Here is a 22,258-nt window from a genome sequence, read left to right on the forward strand (position 1 = left end):
CTGCAGCTCAGCCCATATGCATAAATGACAGATTAATGAGCAAAACTATGTGGATGCAAATGAGATTCCCAGCATGGGAACTAAATGGAGGAGATGGTGGCAAACAAAATGGGCTCCCAGACTGTTCTTGGCAGAGTCCAGTCAGCTGCCAGAAGGGATTATCTCCTGCAGCTGGCCTTGGGTCAAGGATCTGGAAAGCCTCCTGTGTCCCCAGCATTCTCTTGGCCTCAGTGAGGTCACAGGAATGCCTCCTGTGCAAGTCTCCACATGGCTGTCCCCAAGCAGACATGGACCAGGCCACTTCCTTGCACCCCAACCAAAGGCAGCAGAAGATACAGGAGGTCAACACTGCTGGAAACCTGGCCCTGAAGTCACCTCTGAGACTGTAACTGCTCTGGACTTCAGCAGGTGCAATGGCTTTCACCCCTTTGTCCTTCAGAAATTAATCACTCTGAATATGTCTTCCTCAAAAGTGCACTAAAACACATTTTGTGAGTTCTTTGGGCTGATTAGTGCTTAAAAAAACAAAAAAAAATGGGGATTACATGCCTGACAAGTATTGGAATAAATGGTGTGAACAGTAGAACAGTGTGTGCTGGGAAAGAGAAGCATCCAGGAACCTTTTCAAGTTGGCAATTATGCAACTTAGCAGAGGAGACTGGTGACATCCCAGTAATCCTCTGGCCCTCTTCACACACACACACAAAAAAAAAAAAAAAAAAGAAACAAAGCCCACACCATTTCAGCTGGATGAGAGATGAGAGAAAAGGAACAGAGATTTATACTTCTATACTTTCCAAACCCTTTAATTCTGAAGATAGACTGAGCTCAATTTCTGCAGATGAAAGAAGGAAAGTGGAGAATTATTACAGATGTCTACTGAAAAATCCTAAGGCTTGCATTGTCTTCACCACCAGATGAAAAAAAATTAGGAAGAGAAAAAGCATATCTGACAGAACCTTGAGAAATTAGAGAAAATGGTCATTAAAGCACTACTTATCCATTATTTGTTCACAGTAATTTGTATTCCCAAAGCAGGAAAATGAACTAAAGAGAAAAAAACAGTGTGGTGAAAGAAATAAACAAAGATATGCTTTCCAATCATACTCTAAAGAGAGTTAGAAAATCCACACAATGGAACTGAAAGAAAAGAGAAAGAGGAGAGAATATGAACTGCTGAGAGTATGCCAAAATATTAGTCATCCCTTGAGTCTACCCTGAAAGGTTAGTGTTGTTTTTAAGAACACATTCCTTTAAGGAAAAGAATAATTTCCTAGCAGAGGTAATTTCTGGATAGTCATAAACTCTCTCAAAAGAAGCAGAAACCCCAATGGTGAAGTCAACAAAATTGAGGCAGAAGGAGAGGAGGAGGAAATCTGCACATGAGTCCTCAGGGCAACCCCAAGAGTGACCTGCTACTGGAAGGGAAGAGATATGGCAAAGCCTGGCAGAGAGCAACAGCTGAGTAGGTAAAGATTTGGGTGGAAAAATGTCAACAATGAAAGGGAGTAGAAAACAGGGAAGTGTTTACTACAGATCACCCCTCTAGGACAGATGACGCTGGAGAAGGCTGACTCACTCTTGTCCAGCCAAAGTTTGATTAAACTGAACTATATACAATTTTCATGGAGATGAAGAAGATAGGTCAAAATTTTGTCACTTACCCTGCGGCCCACAATACAGAATTTGTGAATTTTCAGTTCTGAAAAATTTTCTAGCAATTCTTAATGAACTAAGGGCTGTTACAGAGAAGAGTCCCTCCTGCTGGTTCTATATCAAACTCTCAGGCCAGCAGTGTCTCCAGGTCACCTCAAGTTGCACTGGAACCTGACCAGTGCAATGAAGAAAACATCACTAACTTTGCGAGTTAAAAATACCAATTTTTTTAATTTTAATTTAATGAGAGGCTATACATTTCATTTTTCTGGGATTGTAAGTGGCAGGATGTTACCCAGGAGGGAAGAATAGTTTATGAACTAGATGGCAGGTCTCATGCCTCCCTGAAAGGAAGACTGTGAACAGAGCTCATCAGTCTGAATAACCACTATGCCAGGACCTCATCTAGAAGCTTCACAATTTACAAATTTCTGAGCGCTCCTAAGCCTCTCTGGCATGCCTGGGAATTAAGGGTGCCCAGAATCTCTGGATCAATCTCTGTGTATAATGACAATTTGATCCACTGTCATCTGGACAACACACCACCCTTCCCACTGAGTGGCCAAGGCTGATATTTGGCTCACTTTTATTGCTAGGCATTCCTTAACATTGGAAAAAAATTAATAGACTCAGTACTTCAATATGTTATGAGGTAAAAATGCTGTTTTTCAAAGTAAGTGATGACACTTCATATGAATTCAGGAAGAAAGAAAGAAATCCTTTAAATTCAGTTTATTAATACTAAGCAATGGGTCATGGCTAGAATCAATGGACATAAAGACTCCTGAAACAAATTAGTAGTCTTTCATCTTAACACTTGCAGCTCAGTTTTTCTAATGTGTTCAAGTTTCTTTTGCTATCTGCCTTCTCAATAGTTAAACTTTTGTCAGTCTGTTTTTCAGTCTAAAGACAGCTGAAGGACTATTTTACCAGACAGTGTGCAGAGTGCCAAACCCATTTTCAGCACACTTTAAGTATATTCATATTGTGGGAATCAGTGAGAAAATCTGTGTGCAAGAAAATCCAGTTTGGAGTTCCTTTGCTTTAGCAAATCCATAACATTTGTCCTGAAATGTGATCCATGTGATTACTAGCACGGATGGAAACATTTTGTTGTGCAGGGACTAAATGGAGTTAGAAACCTTAATTTAACACTACCTCATTCACACTCTGGAGAAGTCAGATCATGGTGTTATGTGATGTTGATAGAAAAAGAATTTAAACCAGTTTCTAAAATACAGTTCATCAACAGTTTGACTGGAGCTCCCTTATGGTAGCAACATATTCATCTGCTAATATTAAAGGTGTTTTTCATTGTTTTATGAGTTTGGAGCCATGAAACTGGAATTTTAAGGACTGATAAACACATACTAAGCCAAAACCAGCTGCCTCTCCTTGGGAGGTTTTGGGCTTAAGGTTTTGGTTTTCAGTAGCTCTTTCTTCTGAAGCAACTAACTCAATATTGCCTTTCACCAGAATCCAAAGCTTGGTTTTTGTTTGAATGCCCTTCTTACAGTCTTTTATGACTTTGGTGCAAATCTGGATCTATTTTAGGTTTTTAGCACCAACAAAATTTTTGTTTTACCATATGACTTCTGACTACATGGTTCCTTTACCTAGAGTTCAGAAATTTAAAAAATATTTCTGGTAAAAAGTTTCTTTAATCCTCAATTCATATTTCTGTTCCATAGAAAATCAGTCTATAAGAGGATAACAACAGCTGCATATTTAAGTATTTATTGGGAGATTAAGATTTCATGTGATGTAGGACTTAAAACTCAGTCTTTTACCTAACAGGTGTGTTTAGGTCTCCATGCTACCAGATATTTTCTAATTCATAATGAGAGAAATATTCACTACCATAACTGGACTCTTTGAGGTGATACTTTGGGAAAAATAGTATCTTTTTCAATCATCAAAAGGGTTCAAGGAAGTGCAAATACCCCCCACACACACCACTACCACACCTCTGCCCTTCACCAAAGTTCTGAAATGTCAAAGACTAAATCAGTCTCCAGTTTTACTTTTCCTAAAATATTTTTATTAAATGAGGTCAGGAAGATCATTTAAGGAAAACCATCACAACTCAGTGAATCTGGAATATTTGAATCAAATCTGAAACTCAGCTCACTGAAATTTCCAAGCTTCTGCTAGTTGAGTTAGACTTGGCAATTTTTCTACAATTCCAGCAAAGTTTTATGGTCTTTTCCCTAGTTTTTTTGAATTACAACTTTTACAGAGTGAAATCATTGCCATAAAATGCTGAATTATCACATTGCAAAGATATCTAATGCACTCATCATAAAACAATCTCAAAATAGAAATCAAGAATATCTTAGTTTGAAGATTCACATTCAGCATCAAAACTGAAAGGAAGTAAAAGAGAAAAACAAGAAATTCTGAGAAATTTCTGAAGCTCTCTCCTAGAATTTCAACATGGTCAATATTCCTTCTTTTCCCCCGATGCCCTGGTGATGATAAACCTCAGGCCCAAACAGCTGTCTGAGCCATCTTAAATTCTCAAAACTGGAAACTCAGGAGGCTCTTGTGCTTGTGGCTTAGCTTGGCTGGTAAAATGTCCCTTTTAATCTACATTCACTTCTTCCTTATTTTCCTGTTGTTTCAAAATTCAACCCTTTCAAACAAATGCTCAGCTTTTGCAAGACTTTTAATAGAGCTCCCAGCTGTGACAAAGTACAAAATGATCAAAGAATGAACTATCAAAAATACTATCTGCCAATTCCAGAGGTTCATACATACCACACACTGCATAGAGAATGGTACATAAAGCATTCTGAAGCACAGCAAATAAGCATCTATATTTTTTAGCTACACACCATTGTATGTAACCCTTAACTCAGACCCAAACATTTCCAGAATAGTTGGATGATAAAGATTTTCCCAGTCCTAAACTACTTTGCTTCCTCAGGCCTTGCAAGGAGGTCAGTCTCTTGGAGGCATAAAACTGTTGGCTTTATTCCAGTGTTCAGCAACATACATGGCTAAGGTGCAGGAGCTCTCTGAAGCTAACTCAAAATTGAGTTGCTTCCTCCAGCTCCAAAAAGTGAAAATCTAAACCAGTGGAGAAATTGCACTGTTCTGATATTTCCAAATTTCAGAAAAAATCTTGGTAACTTTCATGAAGTTCAGGTTTGATTCGAATTTTCCAATGTCATTAAATTTGGAATGTTGTTGTCTCTTTACTACTCTCATAATTCTTCTGGACCTCCTCCATTTCTGAATCACCTTCTGCATGGCAAGGCAGTTCCAGAATACTGTGGTCAACCTTTCTATTTATGAAGACAGTATTAGTTGAAGAGGAGATAGAGCCAGCAATTTTAGGGTGCTTTTAATTTTTTTCATTTCTCAGGTATTTGTATGACTTCTTCACTCTCAGGTTCTGCACAAAAGAGATGGAACAGCAACTATCATGGAGTGATATTTAATTAATGTTTTCCTTTCAAAAACACAACAATTACATCTGCAGGGCTTTGACATTCAACTACATCAAAACCCTAGTATTTTCCATGGAGAAAATAGAATGTAATGATGAAACTTCTTTTATGAATAATATTTCTTTTTAATCCATTTTAATGATATTTCCAGAATAACTATTTAGTTACATAGGGGAGAAATAAAAACAAAGAAAGGCTTTTTCAAAACATTTAAACAAGGAGGCAATCTCTCATCCCCAAGTTTGCATTTACTTAAAATTTTATAGCTGAACTCAAATTCTATCACAGTCCTTCCACTGACCCTTAAAATCAATCATGACGCCACTACAGGTCCCAGTTGAAATAGTCCCAATGGTCTTGACATACCTTTAAATTACCTGTTATGCAAAGCAGAATAAGCCCCAATTAATGACACAGTAAAAGTTAGTTCATAGTTGTGGATGTTTTGTAGCTTTAGTGAGATTCGAAGAGAAGATGCAAAGATTTGGTTCAGAATTTTGTCTTCACCAGGGCTCTACCAGACACATACTATGAATCAAGACTGGTCTATGTGCTGCTTTGTCGTTGTCTCACTATTTCCTCATGTCCCTACATCTGTCCACACCCTTCTGTGTCCTCCCTGTTCCATGTGTTGGCAGGGAGTTGTCTGCAGTAGGGACCATGTGTTTGCCCCATGGTTGAATGATACCTGGCACAGGTGGGTCAGGGCCACTGAGCAGCACTTGCCAGGCATCCCAGCTGCCACTCACAATGCAGTCAGAGGCAACTGCACGGGCACCAGGTCCTGACCTATCTGATCATGCTGAAGTGACAATTGCTCCTCCATCACATCATTAGAAATTGGATATGGTGTGTGCATGCCTGAAGTTTCACATTAGTTTAGCACCTGAACAGCTTTCCTTAAAGTTGATCTGTAGTAGAATCTGTTTTCAGAAAATCTGTTTAGAAAATTAGTACATCAGTTACTATCATAAAGAGGAGATTTTTCACAAGGGGAATTTGTTCTTCATGGCATTGGAGACTAAACCATTTCCTGTGCTTTTAAAGATATTCTCTCATATAGAGATATTCTCTTATATAGATATTCTCTTAGATATTCTCTTATTCTCTATAATTAAATTCATAAGAAAAACCTTTTTTAAAAATTTTGGGTGCTGAACTGCATGTTCTTTATTTAGTTAAGGGATATAATTTTGTATTAGGATTCTACACAAGACTTACTGAAATACTTGCAGATCTTCTGGAAGATTGAAAGGAAACTTGGTAAGTTCCTGCGGCTTTGGAGCCTTGTAATAGGATGGGTTAGGCATAGGATCCATTGGAAACAGACAGTGGCTAAATGTGTGCCTTCTCCAAACTGCTATCATTCTCCAAATAAGCTAAAAAAATGGAATTTTAAATAACAAATTAAATGCAAACCTCTTCTGCCTGAGAATCAACCTCCTTCATAAAAGATGGCGGTACATAAGCTTTGTTTGCTCCACTGTAAATAAAAAAAAATATACTCTAACAGTGTAGTAATTTAATATTTCTACCTCCTTTATTTTCTCTGCTTAACTCATGTATGGAAAGACTTTCACAAAAACGGACTACTCTAATAAAACCAGATAAAATCTAATACAGCATGCTGAGCGCTGAGGACAGCAACTAGAATTACACCGAGCTCTTTATTGGCATCAGGAGAAAAAGGATCAGAAATATCTTTTGTCACCTGGTTTTAGAAACTGCCAGGCTCACCCACTAGGCATTACACAAGTTATGTAAATACTGTGTGTGCAGATTTTTTCCATTTTTTGCCTATTGGCAATTTTTTTCCAATCTTAACTTACCAGTAAGCTCTTATAATCACAGTTAGGTCAGTGAAGAGCAGTGAGTTCATTTTCAAAGGAGCGGATCACTTACAGTTCCCTGGGACTCAGGGATTTTCAGAAACCAAGAACTGAAAATCATCTGTATTTCTGATTCTGAAATATTCAACATAAGTACTTAAAGGCAGCCTAAAAAATCAAAATATGTACAGCTGGCAGATGAGCATTACATGAGGACTTTGAAAAGGTGCCTCAGCTGAGACTCCTTGGTGGCCTCCAAAGAAAATTCCATGCCTGACTCTGTGCTCTACGTGCTGTGAGGCATGCACCCATTTGTGCTAATGATTATTGCCTTACCAAGAACTAATAATTTTTTAAAAAATTAATAACACAGCAGCTGACCTTTAAAATTGATGCAATCAAATGTTTTCCCAGACTGTAAAGCTAAAATTACTCAAGGGCAGCAATTCTGGTATTTGCTGTGATCCAGCATCATGGCATCTTTCATAGGATCAGCACCCCGGAAGAACAGAAATACAGAAAGTATCAAATGAGTGTGCAAACCTCATCAACACTCATTTGGAGATGTTGAGTTGAACTGCCAGGATATCACACCTACACCTTTGGGCATTTCACATCTTTGGGGGGATTTCAAATGCAAGGTATTTATATATGTAGCTGCAAGCTGTAAAACAGAAAAGCACAAACTTCTGTGCTTCTATTCATATGCGGATATGCAAAATTTTTAAGTTGCAGAGGTGCAAAATCTCTCCCTATACTTATAGCTGCCTCCACATAATCCTGCAAGTTGGGTTTGTTTGACTTCTCCTTGATAAATGTGTTCTACTGGCTATACTCTGTAATTCTCTCGAGTCCCTTGAATGGTCAGTAGCAGTTCTAGCAAGCAGTGTTGTTGAAGAACCAGGACAGGCTTCCCTCAGTAAATGTTAATGGCATATTTGAAAAGACACTGAGTAGTTCTGAAGAAGTTTTTCAAGAGCTTAGAAGTTTAACAATGTCAGGACATCTCTCTGTCCTTGCTTGTTCTCTTCTCGAGCTGCCCTTATGGAGGTAGTGAAAAGTCTCACCAGGGAGTAAGAAATTCCTTATTTGTTATACAGCCCATATCATCACCCTCTCTATTGCCTCCCAAGGTTGTTTCTGTTTTGAATCATCAGGTTTGTCAAGTTGTTGCTGCCAACAGCCACATCCAGCATCCAAAGCCTACTGAGGCTGATACCCTACGTGGCCTGTTACATGGTTGACCCCTTCAAGGTTCAATCCTCAACAAAGTCTTTGCTGGAGCCGCAGTTTGTTGGTCAACATGGAGCAACCGCCCATTGCACTGCACTTCCCAGCACACCAGTGAAAGATATTTGGTTGCTATATATTATATAGCAACATATATATAGGAGAGATATAGATATAGATATAGATATAGATATAGATATAGATAGATAGATAGATAGATAGATAGATAGAGAGAGAGAGAGAGAGAGAGATATGGGATATTTGGTTGGATACGTGACAGATATTTGGTGGCTTAAATAAGACGATTTTGTTTTCCACAGCACCTTCGTACCAGGGAACAGCAAGAGCAGAGATAATCACTAAGTTCATGAGGACTCCTATGGCTGAGACACCCTAGAAGGGCCCTGACTCTTGGAGTCTTCTATGGTCCTGGACCCCCAAGGCCCTTGCACAGTCAGTCACTGCACTTAAAATTCAGCAAAAAGTACAGCAAGAAATACAATAATAGGAATGACTGGGACCACGCCAGCCTCATTATAGATGTATTTCAGAGGCACTAGGTGTAGACCTGCCTAACCAGCCTGCCTTCAGCACACACTTAACCTGGTAGAATTTTTCCAGTTTTGTTACCTCCAGCATTTTGATTTTATCTTTGGGAAGAAAATGGTGAAGAAGTAAGAAATTTCAGCAGAAATATGATATGGAGGAAAAATCTTGGCACAAAATCATAGCCACTAATGAAAACACTCCCCAGGTACAGTCTGTACATTGAATCTGAAAGTTGTAATCCAACATCACAGCTGTAACCACCACAGTCACAAACACAACATTTAAATCTTTTTATAATGATGAGGAGCTGGGCATTGAAACCTACAAAACCTAACATATTATTTGGCCTGACCTTAGGAGCAGCCTGAGAAAACAGCTGTTCTGTTGTTGCAGGCTCCAATCTGTAGTTAGGTTGCAGGGTCACAATTAATTGTTTCTAGACAACCCCTGAAAGGCTCAAAAGTTCAGATCACTGTATCTGATAACTCTTCTTGTAGGACACTTGATCTTCTACTTTCTAATGAAGCCTTTTCAAGAATCACTTTCATTCTGCACATACTGTGAGCCCTATTAAAAATCAAATGTCCAGGCAGTCCTACCTTGCTCTTAAGAATTGGCAATGACTTTTGGAGAGAATTATGGCCTAGATTTTCATAATCACCATGTAACTCCACTACAACTCCAGTAAATTCAAAGCAGTTTTTCAGCACTTCCCTTAGTATCAGCAGAAAGTTACACTTCATGCATTTCAGTAGGTCTCTTGTAAAAACTGTCCAATTCTGTGTGATAGCAGCAGAGCTTGCAGACAGCAGCTCATAAGAAAACAGCTCTGGGAAGGACATCAAGAGATTACTTATTCCATCTCCACCACCTAGACAGTCTCACACAGACCCGGGTCATTATTAGAAGGTCTTTTGCTAACTTGCTCTTCTTTCTGAAGAAGAAAGAAGGAGGCTGTCTCCCACAGCATCTTGCCCAACAGTTTGTTTCTCCCCTTAAAAAGGTTCTCCCTGCTGTTTAAACTAAAACTTTCTTTCTGCAATTTATTCACCTGGTTCTAATCTTAACTCTTATGGTCACTGTGGAATAATGACTCTCCTGAATGTTCAAGGGTTTTTGAAATAGCTAGACATAGCTGAGAAATATCTTAACCACACCCCTACCTCCTGGAGCTTCAAGGGACTCCAATTCATTCAATCTTCCCATGGTGGCTGAGCTTCCTAGACAATTCTTGATCTCTGCCCCCAGGAGCCCCTCCAGTCAAAGCACTGGTTTCCTGTCACAGACTTCAACAAAGCATGGCCAGTAGCTTAGAAGGGCACCATATGTCTCCCAAGGGTACTCTTGTTTATACATCACACTCTGCTGTTTGCTTTTTTGTACCTCAGCCTGTCATTGTTGACTCTCACTGGTTGTTTGCAGCAGCATGTTCTGTTCCTGAACATCCCTCACAGAGCCATCCATACTGCAAGGGACATGGAGCAAGAAGTTTGTGTTCAGGCCAAGAAAATGCAACTTGAATACACATAGGAATGTTTTGTGACCTGTGAAACAAGATGTCAGCTTGGAGAGTCAGTTTTGCTGCCCCTAGCACAGAGTACTGATGTATATATTGATCTAGCACTAACAGTCCAACACTAACTGCAATAAAGTTCTGCTCCTTCTCGCGCTCTTGCTTTCCTTCTTCCACACAGCCAGCTTTCTCATGTCTCAGACAGACTCACATCCCATTGCCAAAGGTATGTTTTGGCCAGAGACCAGGCACAGAGGCTGGCTGCCTCCCCAGGTGGGAGACAGCCACTCTCGTGCCTGGGCACTGGGTGAGACTGTGCAAACAAGCGCTCTCTGCCAGGCAGTTCCTGCTCCAGGCAGCCGCCTTTGTTCTGCCCCTCTCCTTGTCACCTCCTGCCTGCCGCTGCTCAGCTCTGCTTGCAGTTCACATAACTTGTTTTCCATCACCTCCAAGGAAAATGGCTATGTTCAAACCTCCTGCAAGCCAGATGTGCCCCACTGGTTGCCAGGTGAAATGTGCTAATCTAGAGGGACTTGAAGTTTAGGATTGCTTTAGAGAGTGTTCCTGTGTATGACCTTGTGCAGCATTATCCCAGCTCTATTTCTTGCAAAAGCAGGAGAATAAAGTCATTATGGATGAATGGAAAAATAATGAAACCAGAGAAGCAGCTGAGGCAGAGCTGTGTTGATCACACCAGGCTTTGTTTTCTGTATTATGTGGAGTCTCATACTCCTTTGGTGAGAGGTACCACTTTGAGACCACATGCTGTGCTTCCTCACAAAGAATTCACACCTTTTTTTTGCTTCTCCTGTATCCTGTAATAAAAGTCTTTTAGACTGTGGTTGGTCTCTGTGTATTGGAAAAATGGTGGATGGAGTTGAGACAGGAACCATGAAAGCTGTAGCATTCAATCTTAAGTGGAGAAAGCAGAATATGTAGCAATGGCAAAATCACTGCATAGAACTGTTTCAATAAAACTTCATGTTGTTGAACAGTAAAAGCATTTGTGTTTTTATTATTCTAAGATTCAATTAAAATCAGGAAGAGAAAAATAAGACCTAAACTACATGTGAACAACTGATCAAGGACAATGATTATCTACACGAACGAGACATATTTGTCACACTGACACTCATCTAACCTCCAGCCACCCCATCTTTAAATAATCATGATGGGGATGATGCATAGTTCATTCCTGAAATCAAAGTGTGAACTATAACGGAAAAATCACATGGCATCTTGCTGATACATGCTCTTGCACTGAACTTAGAATACAATGTACAGAGAGACCTCTGGCTTAATTAGCTGCCTACTGAGCTAGAGTTGGCTTCTATCTTTTTCTGCATATGAAACCACAGAGCTTTCTTAGTACATTATTTCCATATGTGTTTATATTCCTATCTTTGCCACTTGATCCAGCATTTTAAGTGAGCGTTCCTGTCTAAAAAAATATAACAAAATATCTATCCACTTACCTAAAGTATCCATCAGCTCAGTCCTCCCTTTTCATCAATGTGAGCCAGAAGAATCCCCAGGAAAATCCATACAGTCTCCCTGGTAGGCAGCTGTTGAGAATCAGATCAAGGGGCTCTTTCTTATGTCATTTTATTCCTCTTTATTAGGGATATGATTTCTCATTCTTTGCTTCAGACATATTAAAATCCTCACTTAGCTAAGCAGCCATGCCTAGGATCATGGCTGGTTTCAGGACATGAACACCCAGCTGGGGCTGGGCAGGCATGTGTGTGTGCTAGCACAGCACAAGGAGCAGGGTACTGCAGCCTGAGCGTGAGCACCACCACGAGCACATCCTCAGCAGGGGCTCACAGCTCTTTTAAAGGTGTCCATGGGGCAGGAGAAAGGTGAATCACCACTCATGCACTACTTACATGTGCATCTGCCCAACACTTCTTGTGTAGGAAGGGATGTCTGCACAAATATTACACTTAAGCTCTGGCTGCTTCTACATTTTACCATTCTACATTTAGCTTGCTCCAAAACCACTTTTCTAGAGACTGGTCTATCATCAGAATATCTCACATTCCAAATTTGCTTTATTTAGGACTACTATCAATATTGAAACAGAAAAAAATTATGTGAGAAAGCCTTAATAAAGTCTGTCCACTGTTCATCCTCATGCATACAGCCAATTCTCTTACCACAGAAAGCTATTAGGTTGGTTAAAGATTATTTCAGCTTCATAAATCTGTGCTGACAAGTCAAAGTGTTTTTTACTCACTCTGAGTTTGAGCTGATAGCTACTTCTCCATGAGAACAGCAAAGCTTTTAGTCTGGACAGGTCATAAAGGCTCTGAAGGAAAGGGTAGAACTGTGACACATCAGCACAGAAATGGACACTGAACTTATAGCAGAGGTGGTCAGGGCAAAAGAGGTAAGTGAGGCTGAGCAGATCCTGACCTCAGAGTTGAAATGGGCCAGGAATCTCTTTCAAGGGCAGGCAGGAGGAACAGCAAGAGAATTATGAGGAAAATTAGGAAAAGACAGTGTCATGGAGACCAAACTTCTAAACCATGAAAAATGGCAGTTAAAATAGCAGGTCACCTGAAAAAAGAAATCTGCACATAAATTCAATTATGTTTGTATAAAATATTTTGGCATAAAAATCTCTTGGTGCTTTTTTACTTCCACTTCAGCAATTAGCTCTGTATCTGGATGATTTTCTCCTTTTCACACAGTACAGTTCCTCAAGTTCTCCATGACCACAAGGGGCTTACCTGAACTGAGCTCATCACATAAGACTATTTATGCTACCTCTTTTACAGACACCAGCAAACTTTGCAATAACTTCATGTTGAACAAAATAGTAGACTTTTAAATTGAGGTGACTGTTTACAGCCTAACCAGGGAAGCCACTGTCGTAATAATTTTTTAAAATTTTATTTATATTATTAAATTCTGAGCTTTAAAACACACATGAGGAAACCTCTAAAAAGTGCTGAGGATGGGTAGTGGTCAGCAGTGTAGAGAAACTGATCTACTACAAGTAGCTGTATTGTTAAACAAGCAAACATTAGACATATATTATTAAAAGTCATCTTTAATAGCATTTAAAAATAGCTATTGCAAACTTTATTTGAAGAAAAATGAACTAATGACAATCTTCCAAAGTCCTTTGAAACAGTCTAGTTCCTTAACATTTGCTTTATTACTTGAAAAGAGAAAAGCTGTTTGCATAGTTGACATGTTAGTTCATCTCTGTTTGCTCAAAACAGCTCATAAAAGCATTCTTTTTCTATGATTTCTGATTTGATCAAAAGTGGAAATCTGAATGATGATCCTAACTTAGATCAAATTGGGATCTGCCTATGTCTCAAGGCAGTCAAGAATTTTAGTTCAAATTGTTTAGTTCAAATTCTTTTTCCTGATATGGAAAAAGAAAAGATGTGTCAGTGATTAGAACATTATACCTGCTTATATACTTCCACTGAGCCAGCATATTTTTATTTTCTTCTTTGATTTAGTATCCCATACAACCTAAGAAAACTAAAAACCACAACAAAAAAACCCAGTTCATATTATAACATTATAAGATGTTAGCAATGCTGATGAAGTTTTTGGGTAGCTACTAAGAAATACAGCAAATTATTTGAATTCAAAGATAAACCTTAAACTGGAGTACTGGTGACTCAAATGCAGTACATAAGGCATTAATGCTCATACCTATCTGAAAACAAGCTATCTATAGGAAAAATAATCATTAGATTAATCTAATACAGCACACTATCAGCCTTTATTTCATTGCATAGAATAGCAATAGAGCAATGGCATTTCCATTTGGCACACAGAAATACATTAAAATAAACAAGAAACAATATGAAAGTGAAATATTTCGATATGGGGAAAAGGAAACAACTGCTGTTATATTTTATAGATAAATTAAGCACCTAATTTCAAAATCTTCAGATCATATAGACATGGTTCACTGCGTAAGAACTTATGGTAGAAGAAGAAATGTTATAACAAAAATAATGTTAGTCATTAGAATTAAAATTGAATCCTCTTTCTTAGTGTTCCAGACAGAAAAATTATGCCATTAGGCACTAGTTGCTTTCTAATATATTCTTTCCTAAAAATAGAACATTACACAGCATTGTTGGTTTGGGCACTGTGCAGATCTTTATGCACATACATTGCACACTGCAGACCACAGCCTGTAACAGCTATCTATGTATATGCATCTGCTTTCTGCAGGATTCAGCTAAAATCAAACGTTGTCAATATTCATACCAACTTGAACAACACATTCAGAGAAATATTGCTAGGATAATATTTTGATAACTGAATAAAACCAATTTTTGTACTTTAGGTTTGACTGTCAACAGTGACTTTCAAGGCAAAAGAGAGGCCTGTAATATAAGAAGGACCTGGAAGTGTTGGAGGAAGTTCAGAGGAAGGCCATGAAGCTGATAAGAGGACTGGAGCACTTCTGCAGGGTAGATTCCCTGTGAAGACAGGCTGGGAAAGTTGGGACTGGAGAAGAGGTTGTGTGGAGACCTCACAGCAACCTTCCAGTGTCTGGAGGGGGCCTGCAGGGAAGCCAGAGAGGGACTCTGTCAGGAGCTGTACTAACAGGACAAGGAGCAATGAGCTCCAACTGAAAGAAGGGAAACTTAGGCTAGATATTAAGGAGTTTTTTACTGTGAGGGTAGTGAGACATTGAAACAGGTTGCCCAGGGGGGTTGTGGATGCCCCAACCTTGGCAGTGCTCAAAGCCAGGCTGGGTAAGGCCTTGAGAAACCTGCTCTAGTGGGAGGTGTCCCTATCCACAGCAGAGGAGCTAGAACAAGATGATCTTACAGTCCAGTCCAACTCCTTAACATTCTATGATTCTATGGATCTGCCTCTCCTGCTTCTCCTGCAGCTCTCTGGCCACCTCCCCCTTTCATCCTGTGCCACTGATGTGCACAAGCCACAAACTCCTGCTTGTGAACAGGAGCATGTGGTATGGAAGCTAACTGGGAATACCTGCAGTGCTTCTGTTTGATACAAGTTGTGCCAGGGGAGGTCTAGATTGGATATTGGGAAAAATTCCTTCGCTGTTAAGCATCAGAACAGGCTGCCAATGGAAGAAGTGGTGTCACTGTCCCTGGGGGTATTTAGAAAGAGTGTAGATGTAGCACTTGGAAACATGTTTTACTGGCAGACTTGGCAAAGCTGGCTTAATGGTTGGACCCAATGATTTTAAAGGTCTTTTCCAACATAAACAATTCTATGGTGGTGCCATGCTGGGAACCAAACTGGCCCAGCTGCAGATTCTGAGGTGCTCTAAACCTGTTAAGCAGCACTCATTCCCTGTTCTGTACTACAGCATTTAGTATAGAAGATCTCTACATGACACCCATATCAAAACCTGTAGAGAAACCCTCAGCTAAGATCATGGACGACAGCAGAGGCAGAATTCAGGGGGAACACCTTTTAAATACATCATAGACTCAATCCTAAATAAATATCTCTTACTGATACCCTGTGGCTGAAAAGGGCATGGGAAATACCAGCATACACTCAGATTTCAATGAACAGCAGAAATGCTCAGACAATACAACATGAAGATGCCATCACAAAATACCTTTTCATGACTGTTTTTAGCATCACTCCTTAAAACTCCTTGTAGACCTTATTGCTAAAGAGCTCCAAAAGACTTTTTACTACAAGATTTCCTTTTAACTTCAGTGGGAGCACAGCCCCCCTAACATCCAAAATGGGTGTCATAGAGCAATGGGAATAATATATATGCTGAACATTTGTGTAAAGGTTCCCAAACAACAATGAGGAAAACAAAAAAAAAAGTCACTATGCCAAATAATATTCCATTCACTGCCACCACAGTACAAATTTTATCCTCTGCAACTCATTCAAAGCACCAGCCACTACTGCAAAGTGGCTGAAGGCACTGATGCAGGAATGTTAAAGGCCACCTAGTGTAAACATTTGTTTACAGTCATACAATGTACATGGTTTCTTTAAAATAGCTTGATACAGATGCAGATTTGGATGCCTGCAATAAAATGCCTTATGTATAGGATAAAGCAAAATAAAAGAGGATGTTTATTCACTGACTCCAACAATTTCCCTGACATGGTATATCATGACTGATGATTCTTAATATAGTGTGCAAGGCAGCCAAAAGTCATTTAAAAACATGTGTTGTTTGTCTCAAAAACAAATGTAAGGGAATACTAGTAAAAGCTGCACTGTCCAAAACTCAACTAAGCAGTTTAAATCTGTTTTTCTTGGAGGATTTTCAGGAAGGTTGGACTGCATGCAAAACAGAACTAATTTATTCCTACTATCTACTTTAAAAGAGCAATTTATCTCCAGTACATCTTGTCTAGAAAATAAGCCCCTTTATCCTATCATTAATCAGGTACCAATGTCCCTATTAGAAGCCCTGCATATAGTAAAACCTGGAAGTATGTGAGCTTTAGATTTTTGAAATTATATTAAAAGGAGACAAATGACATGTCAAATCTGCTGTTCTCAAAGACAAGACAAGACCAACTTTCATAGGTCACAAATCAAACCCACAAAAAAACACATCCCAGTTTAGATGAGAATTTTTTCCAGATCTTACAAACTTGGCACAGTCAGATTAAGGCTCCCATAAATGAATAAAGGATTTGAGATGTAGAGTTGTGTTTAATTCTGTATCTTCATTTCTCTTAGCTTTGGACCCATGTAACCAGGCTTACAGGGGGTAAGATCCTGCATCCAAGTGACTAAGCAGTGTGTTTGGCTTCAATAAATACATTACTTCATGTGGGTCAGAGCAACACACACACTCTGCTCAGGCACTAATTAACTACTCAAAAGGCTAAATCCAAAACACACCAAGGACAAGTGAAAAGTATGAAAGACCATGAAGAACCAGGACTAAGCTCTACCTAAGAAATAGGACAGAACCCCAAATTTGTGAAAAACATTGTAATTCCAAGAACAGGTGAAGTAAAACAAATAACCCCATCTAAACTAGTTCTGCAGTTAAAACCTATACATTGGTAATAGAAGGCACCCCCAGTCAAGGAAGTTCACTCATCTTCCCATGCTAATATGCAAAATTTCCTTTGTGAACAACATTATAGATGAGGATAAATACAAAAATATACATTTTAAGCAGTAGAAAAAATGGAATAAAAATTAGAAATTGCTCAAGGAAAGTGACTGCCATATTATTACATGTGCACAAAAACACACTCCGTCTAAAAAAGGTATGAAAGAAAGGGAATCAATAAAAATTAAAATTTCCACCTCTCTTAGTCAGCATGACAGCTATTAACTTCATTTCAGTAACTATGAGTGTAACAGTTTGGCTGTCTAATCAAAAAGAAACAAGCATTAGATATTACAGGTAGTGTACAAGAAGGACAGACTGGCTGCCAGACAACGAAGGCATTCATACACTCACTCAGGAGCAACAAGCTCCCAAGCTCACACATTTCCACACTCACAGAGATCTGTAATTCTCCCCATGTGCAAAGAGCAGGTTTGGGTGTAGAAGTGGTGCCTGCTACTTTTCACCATCCCTCTCCTTCATTCCACTTCAGCAGAGCACTTGAGCATACATGGATGTGGCTAAAGTAAAGCAAGCGTGTGAATTATTTGTCTGGACTGAGTGCATATGCAGCCCATGACTCCTAAAAGCCTCTCCCACCACCAGCAACAGGGGCACAGATGGCACCAGGGCCACCAACTCACATGCCACTGAGAGCAGTAAACAGCTGTTTGGGGTATGCCACCTGAACTGCTGACAAGGTGACGCTGAAAGCGCAAGACATAAATGATGCCCCAGAGACACTTCTAGGAGTCACCAAAAAAACCAGAACAGGTTCAAAGCAAACTTCCTTCATCTGGCCATAAATATATGCCAGCTGACACCAGCATTCTCACATGGAAAGAGAATTGCATTTATTTCTGAATAACCCTGGAAAAATGAAGTCTGATAAACAGACTTTATCTTTGACATGTTTACAGTAAAAAGCTTTTCAGAGTAAAATGCATTAGAACATCCTGAGGCGTTATTTTCAAGCATTATTAGCTTATGAATTGACAAAAAATCCACCTACCTGCTCTGTAATGATTCAAAAAAAAAAAAAAAAAAGAAGACTGACAGCTTTCTGGAGCATTCAGCAGTTTGTAAATGCAGTACTTTTTGGCTCTTGGATCTGCTCTGAAGCCAGCTCCTTTTTTTTTTTTCATATTATTCCCCATGAGAGCACACAGAGAAATTCAGTATTAATGTTGAGTGTCACATCTTCAGAACAGAACAAAGTGAGCTCTGATACCAAGCTCCTACCATTGCTTATCAACACCCTAATGGAGAAGCAGATAGTGCTTTGGAAAAGCATGGTAAACTAACATCCCTAAAAAATAAGCACAGTTGGAAGCTGGGGTAAAAACAAAGTGGGAATGTGGAGCTAAGCTTACTTTTTATCACACTGCTTTCTCAGTAACTCTGTGCTTCTTCAGAAAATAAATTCATTATGAAACTAACATTTGGAAAGCTTTTCCAGCAGACACTTGTAGAAATTTTCTGGCACAGCCAGAAATTTACCATATGGGCCAGCCCAGCTCTCCCTGAACACAGCAGGAGTTTTGTCATGGTAATCACTAAAGACGGGCTGGTATCTGAACATAAAATTTTCTTTGGATAATTTATGGAAACCTTAGATGTGAAACATAATCTGTTTCCTTTTACAGCACCCAACTGCACAGCAAGTTTACATGAAGGACAAAGAGTGCACAGAACAAGGAGGCCAATGAAGAGTGCTGAAGCAAGGCTGTAGAACCATCTCGGTGGCAAAGGTGACAATCACTTTCACAGAAGTCACAAGAGGTTATACTTTGCATTACTTCTGAATTATAGCTTCTCACTGCTCTTCTTCCTGTTCAGAAAGGTTAGCTAACATCAGTTAATGAACTTCTGAAAATTAACCAAGAACCCAGCTTCAAAAAGAAATCATTTTTAAAGGATCCACTCAACTCTGACACAGAGCTCACCATACACTGCAAAACACTTCCCAGATACTTAAGCCCAGCCATTACTCATTTTTCTGCACCCAGAACATCCTAATATATTCAGGTCAACACCTGGTGAAAGGCACACTTTCATAGACTCAACCTCAACTGTTAGACACAATCTGTTCACAAACCTTGGACAAACATTTTGAAAGGAATTTTGCCCCCACCTACATGACAAAGAAACTCAGATGCTTTACCTGGCAAGCTGCTGGCTATCATATTTAAGAGCCAGGTCTCTTCTAACTGATGCTTTCTCTCACTATCATGTATGGGAGCTCCAGCTTCCTGAATGTGGGACTGCTTACCTAACCTAGGTCCTGCTCTTGTATTTTACTCTCCCATTCCCTGAAGGATTGCTACAGAGCCAGACTAGAAATCATTCATTCAATCATTTCATTTCAGAAACATCAATACATGGTAATTGCTCACAGAACAAGCTTTTGCAAAGTTTCTTCCTCATAGTGGGTTTTTTTCTTTTTTTTCCTTCCAACTAGAGACCTTGCAACCTCTTTTTTTTTTCAGTAGTAGCATTTTTTACCTAAAATTATATTCATTTTTATTACAAGCCTCAGGGTATTTAAAAAACAGGTAATTTTATGGACCAAAATGTTTACCAAACAGTGACATCCAGCTAGTTATAAATGTCAGGTAAGAGAATACTGCTGTACTGGCATCCAAGCCAGCTCTTACACATATGTCAATTGTGTAATCTGCCACAACAAAATCACATTTATCAATAAATTCCAGAGCATTTCCTAGCTCTGAATATGACATGAATCTGTAATCATCACATAAAATATATCCCTGCTGCTTGGGTCAACAACTACAACAGTGATGGAAAATAATAATTTAAAATAAAATCACATTCCTCTATTAGACTGGAAGAAATTCTCCCAGAAGAACTCAATCATGGCATATATATATCTATTGATCAATAATATATCTTTGCTATATATTGATAGGAATGGTGTCCTGTAAAATAATATTTCCACAAATCATTATATTGAAATTAAAGAAATTACAGCTCTGATTTCATAATATAAATTAATATTAGTTTGCTAACTGAGAATTTATGAACTAAATTTATTTAAATATAATAAAAATATTTACATGTGCATTTACCTGTAACTTTGCAACAAACATATTTATTATTCTATCTAATAGCATTCTCATGAAAGATTAGATCCTGAGCTCTTCTCCCAGGAACGTGAAATTCATTTCAGCTTCTAATTCTAGGGCTTATGTGTTTCTCTCAAATAAAAATTTGCTGTAATTTTCTAAGCCTCTAGCCCTTAAACATGTTCTAATTAATGGACAGTGTACTTATAACCGTTAATTTCCTATTTTCCTTTAAAATTCTGTGAATGAACAATAATTTCAGCCTATATAGAATAAATGTGATCTTCATCTAGATGAAGTAGCACACATCATATCTGGTTGTCTTTTGTATTGAGCTAAAAAAAGCATGAAAAAGTTGCTATACAACCTCTTTATGCCTTATCTCAAACCAAGCCCAAATCCTTAATAATGTACCAAGTGGTTCATGTAGTGAAAACCTAGTATCTTCTCCAGTAGCCTATAATTTTTTCTTACTTTTAATGCCAAAAAAAGCCTTTGTAAATCATTGCCCATCTCTAAAACAGACTCTACACAACATATACTGCATAATACATATAATACACTCATAAACACCAACAAACAAAAAAAAAACAAAAAAACCCAAAAAAAATAAAAACAAACACGCAAACCAACCCAAAGCCCACTCTCAACAAAAAAGCCCTTTAAAACTCCTCTTTCAATGTACACCTTTTTTTAGGTAACAACAGAAGTCAAAACATTGGCATTTTCTCCCAAGAAGGACTCTTAGTTTAAGTAAGAAACAGATGGCAAAGCTACTGGAGAGGTAATTATTAACTTGGTAAGTGAATCACAGTGAAGCTCCTGCTTCATTTTGATAGTTTTGGGAACATCCTGGGCCAAACAATTTGCAACAGTTGAGAAATCAACCATTAAGACAGTAGATATGTGAAAACACTACTATTTGTTAGCAAATTGGGCATGTAAATGTCCAAAAAGACCACAGTTAATGCAGCTTTTTCTTCACTAAAATTTCTCCTATTCCTACAAGAAGAAACCTTCTTTTAAACTTCTGAATAATTAAGTACCATTTGAAATGACTGACACTTACTAGGTTCATAGTAATCCAGTACAGTCACGGAAGCATCTTGGATATTTGCCACCTTGAAGTCTCTCACAGCTGGAATATCCACACAAACCTGTGTTTCATTTAGCTAGGAAAACAGAAGAGAAACATCCTGAGAACCCTGGGGATGGTGGCTTCATGGAGGAACTAAGGACTTTTAGCTCAATGGTAGTCCATTTATAGAGGCTTAAGAGTCAGGATGTATATAAAGATGATTATCTCGTTTGCAGTCATTTTGGTCAAATTGCAGACTTCATTAAATTTCTGCCTTCTTATGTGTGATTTTTAAGAGGTGTAATTTAGAAACTTCTTACAAATGCAATTGAGTTGCACCTATCCAATCAGTCTCACTCAAAACCAGAAGAACTATTAATTCCATGTAAATAGCAGATGTTGATTGTCCCCGAAGAACACAATCATAATGTCTTTCCAAATTTAAGCCTAACAATGTCAGAGTCAAGCTTCAAATCACCACAAACACATTTCTTTGTTATTTCCAACTTACAGAGTCAAAGTATAGGTTGACTTTTCCATTATCCTTTTCCGTCTTCTTAACTGTATTGTCTAATGGAACAAAGTCTGGTGACACAGAGAAACCACTGAGTAAGCCAACCTCCATGAGGACCATGCCACTACTGGGAGCCGAGCCAGAACCAAAGTACCTTTCCAAAACACAGAGACAAAGAAACTTTTAGTAGAAATACAGTAGCCCACTCTCCAAAGAAAACATTTGATCTTTAAGTCCCAACTAATGAAATAATAATGCTTAATACTTGGTAAAGAAATG

At 38.7% G+C, this 22,258-nt stretch overlaps 1 protein-coding gene across 1 annotated transcript in view; it reads right to left on the bottom strand.

The window, feature by feature from the left end:
- Positions 1-13,274: 13,274 nt before the first annotated feature.
- Positions 13,275-22,258, bottom strand: part of CD109 (CD109 molecule) — a 71,696-nt gene continuing 62,712 nt past the window's right edge. Inside the window, exons 31-33 of the mRNA XM_071444680.1 lie at positions 21,977-22,133; positions 21,457-21,559; positions 13,275-19,132 (exon numbers count right to left, since the gene is read on the bottom strand). Of these exons, the coding sequence (XP_071300781.1) occupies positions 18,942-19,132; positions 21,457-21,559; positions 21,977-22,133 (451 nt within the window). The 3' untranslated portion in view covers positions 13,275-18,941. The remainder of the gene's footprint in view (positions 19,133-21,456; positions 21,560-21,976; positions 22,134-22,258) is intronic.

Source organism: Agelaius tricolor, unplaced genomic scaffold, assembly GCF_023055355.1.
Source record: "Agelaius tricolor isolate 1412-34295 unplaced genomic scaffold, bAgeTri1.0.p SCAF_1, whole genome shotgun sequence".
In the NCBI taxonomy this organism is placed as follows: Eukaryota; Metazoa; Chordata; class Aves; order Passeriformes; family Icteridae; genus Agelaius; species Agelaius tricolor.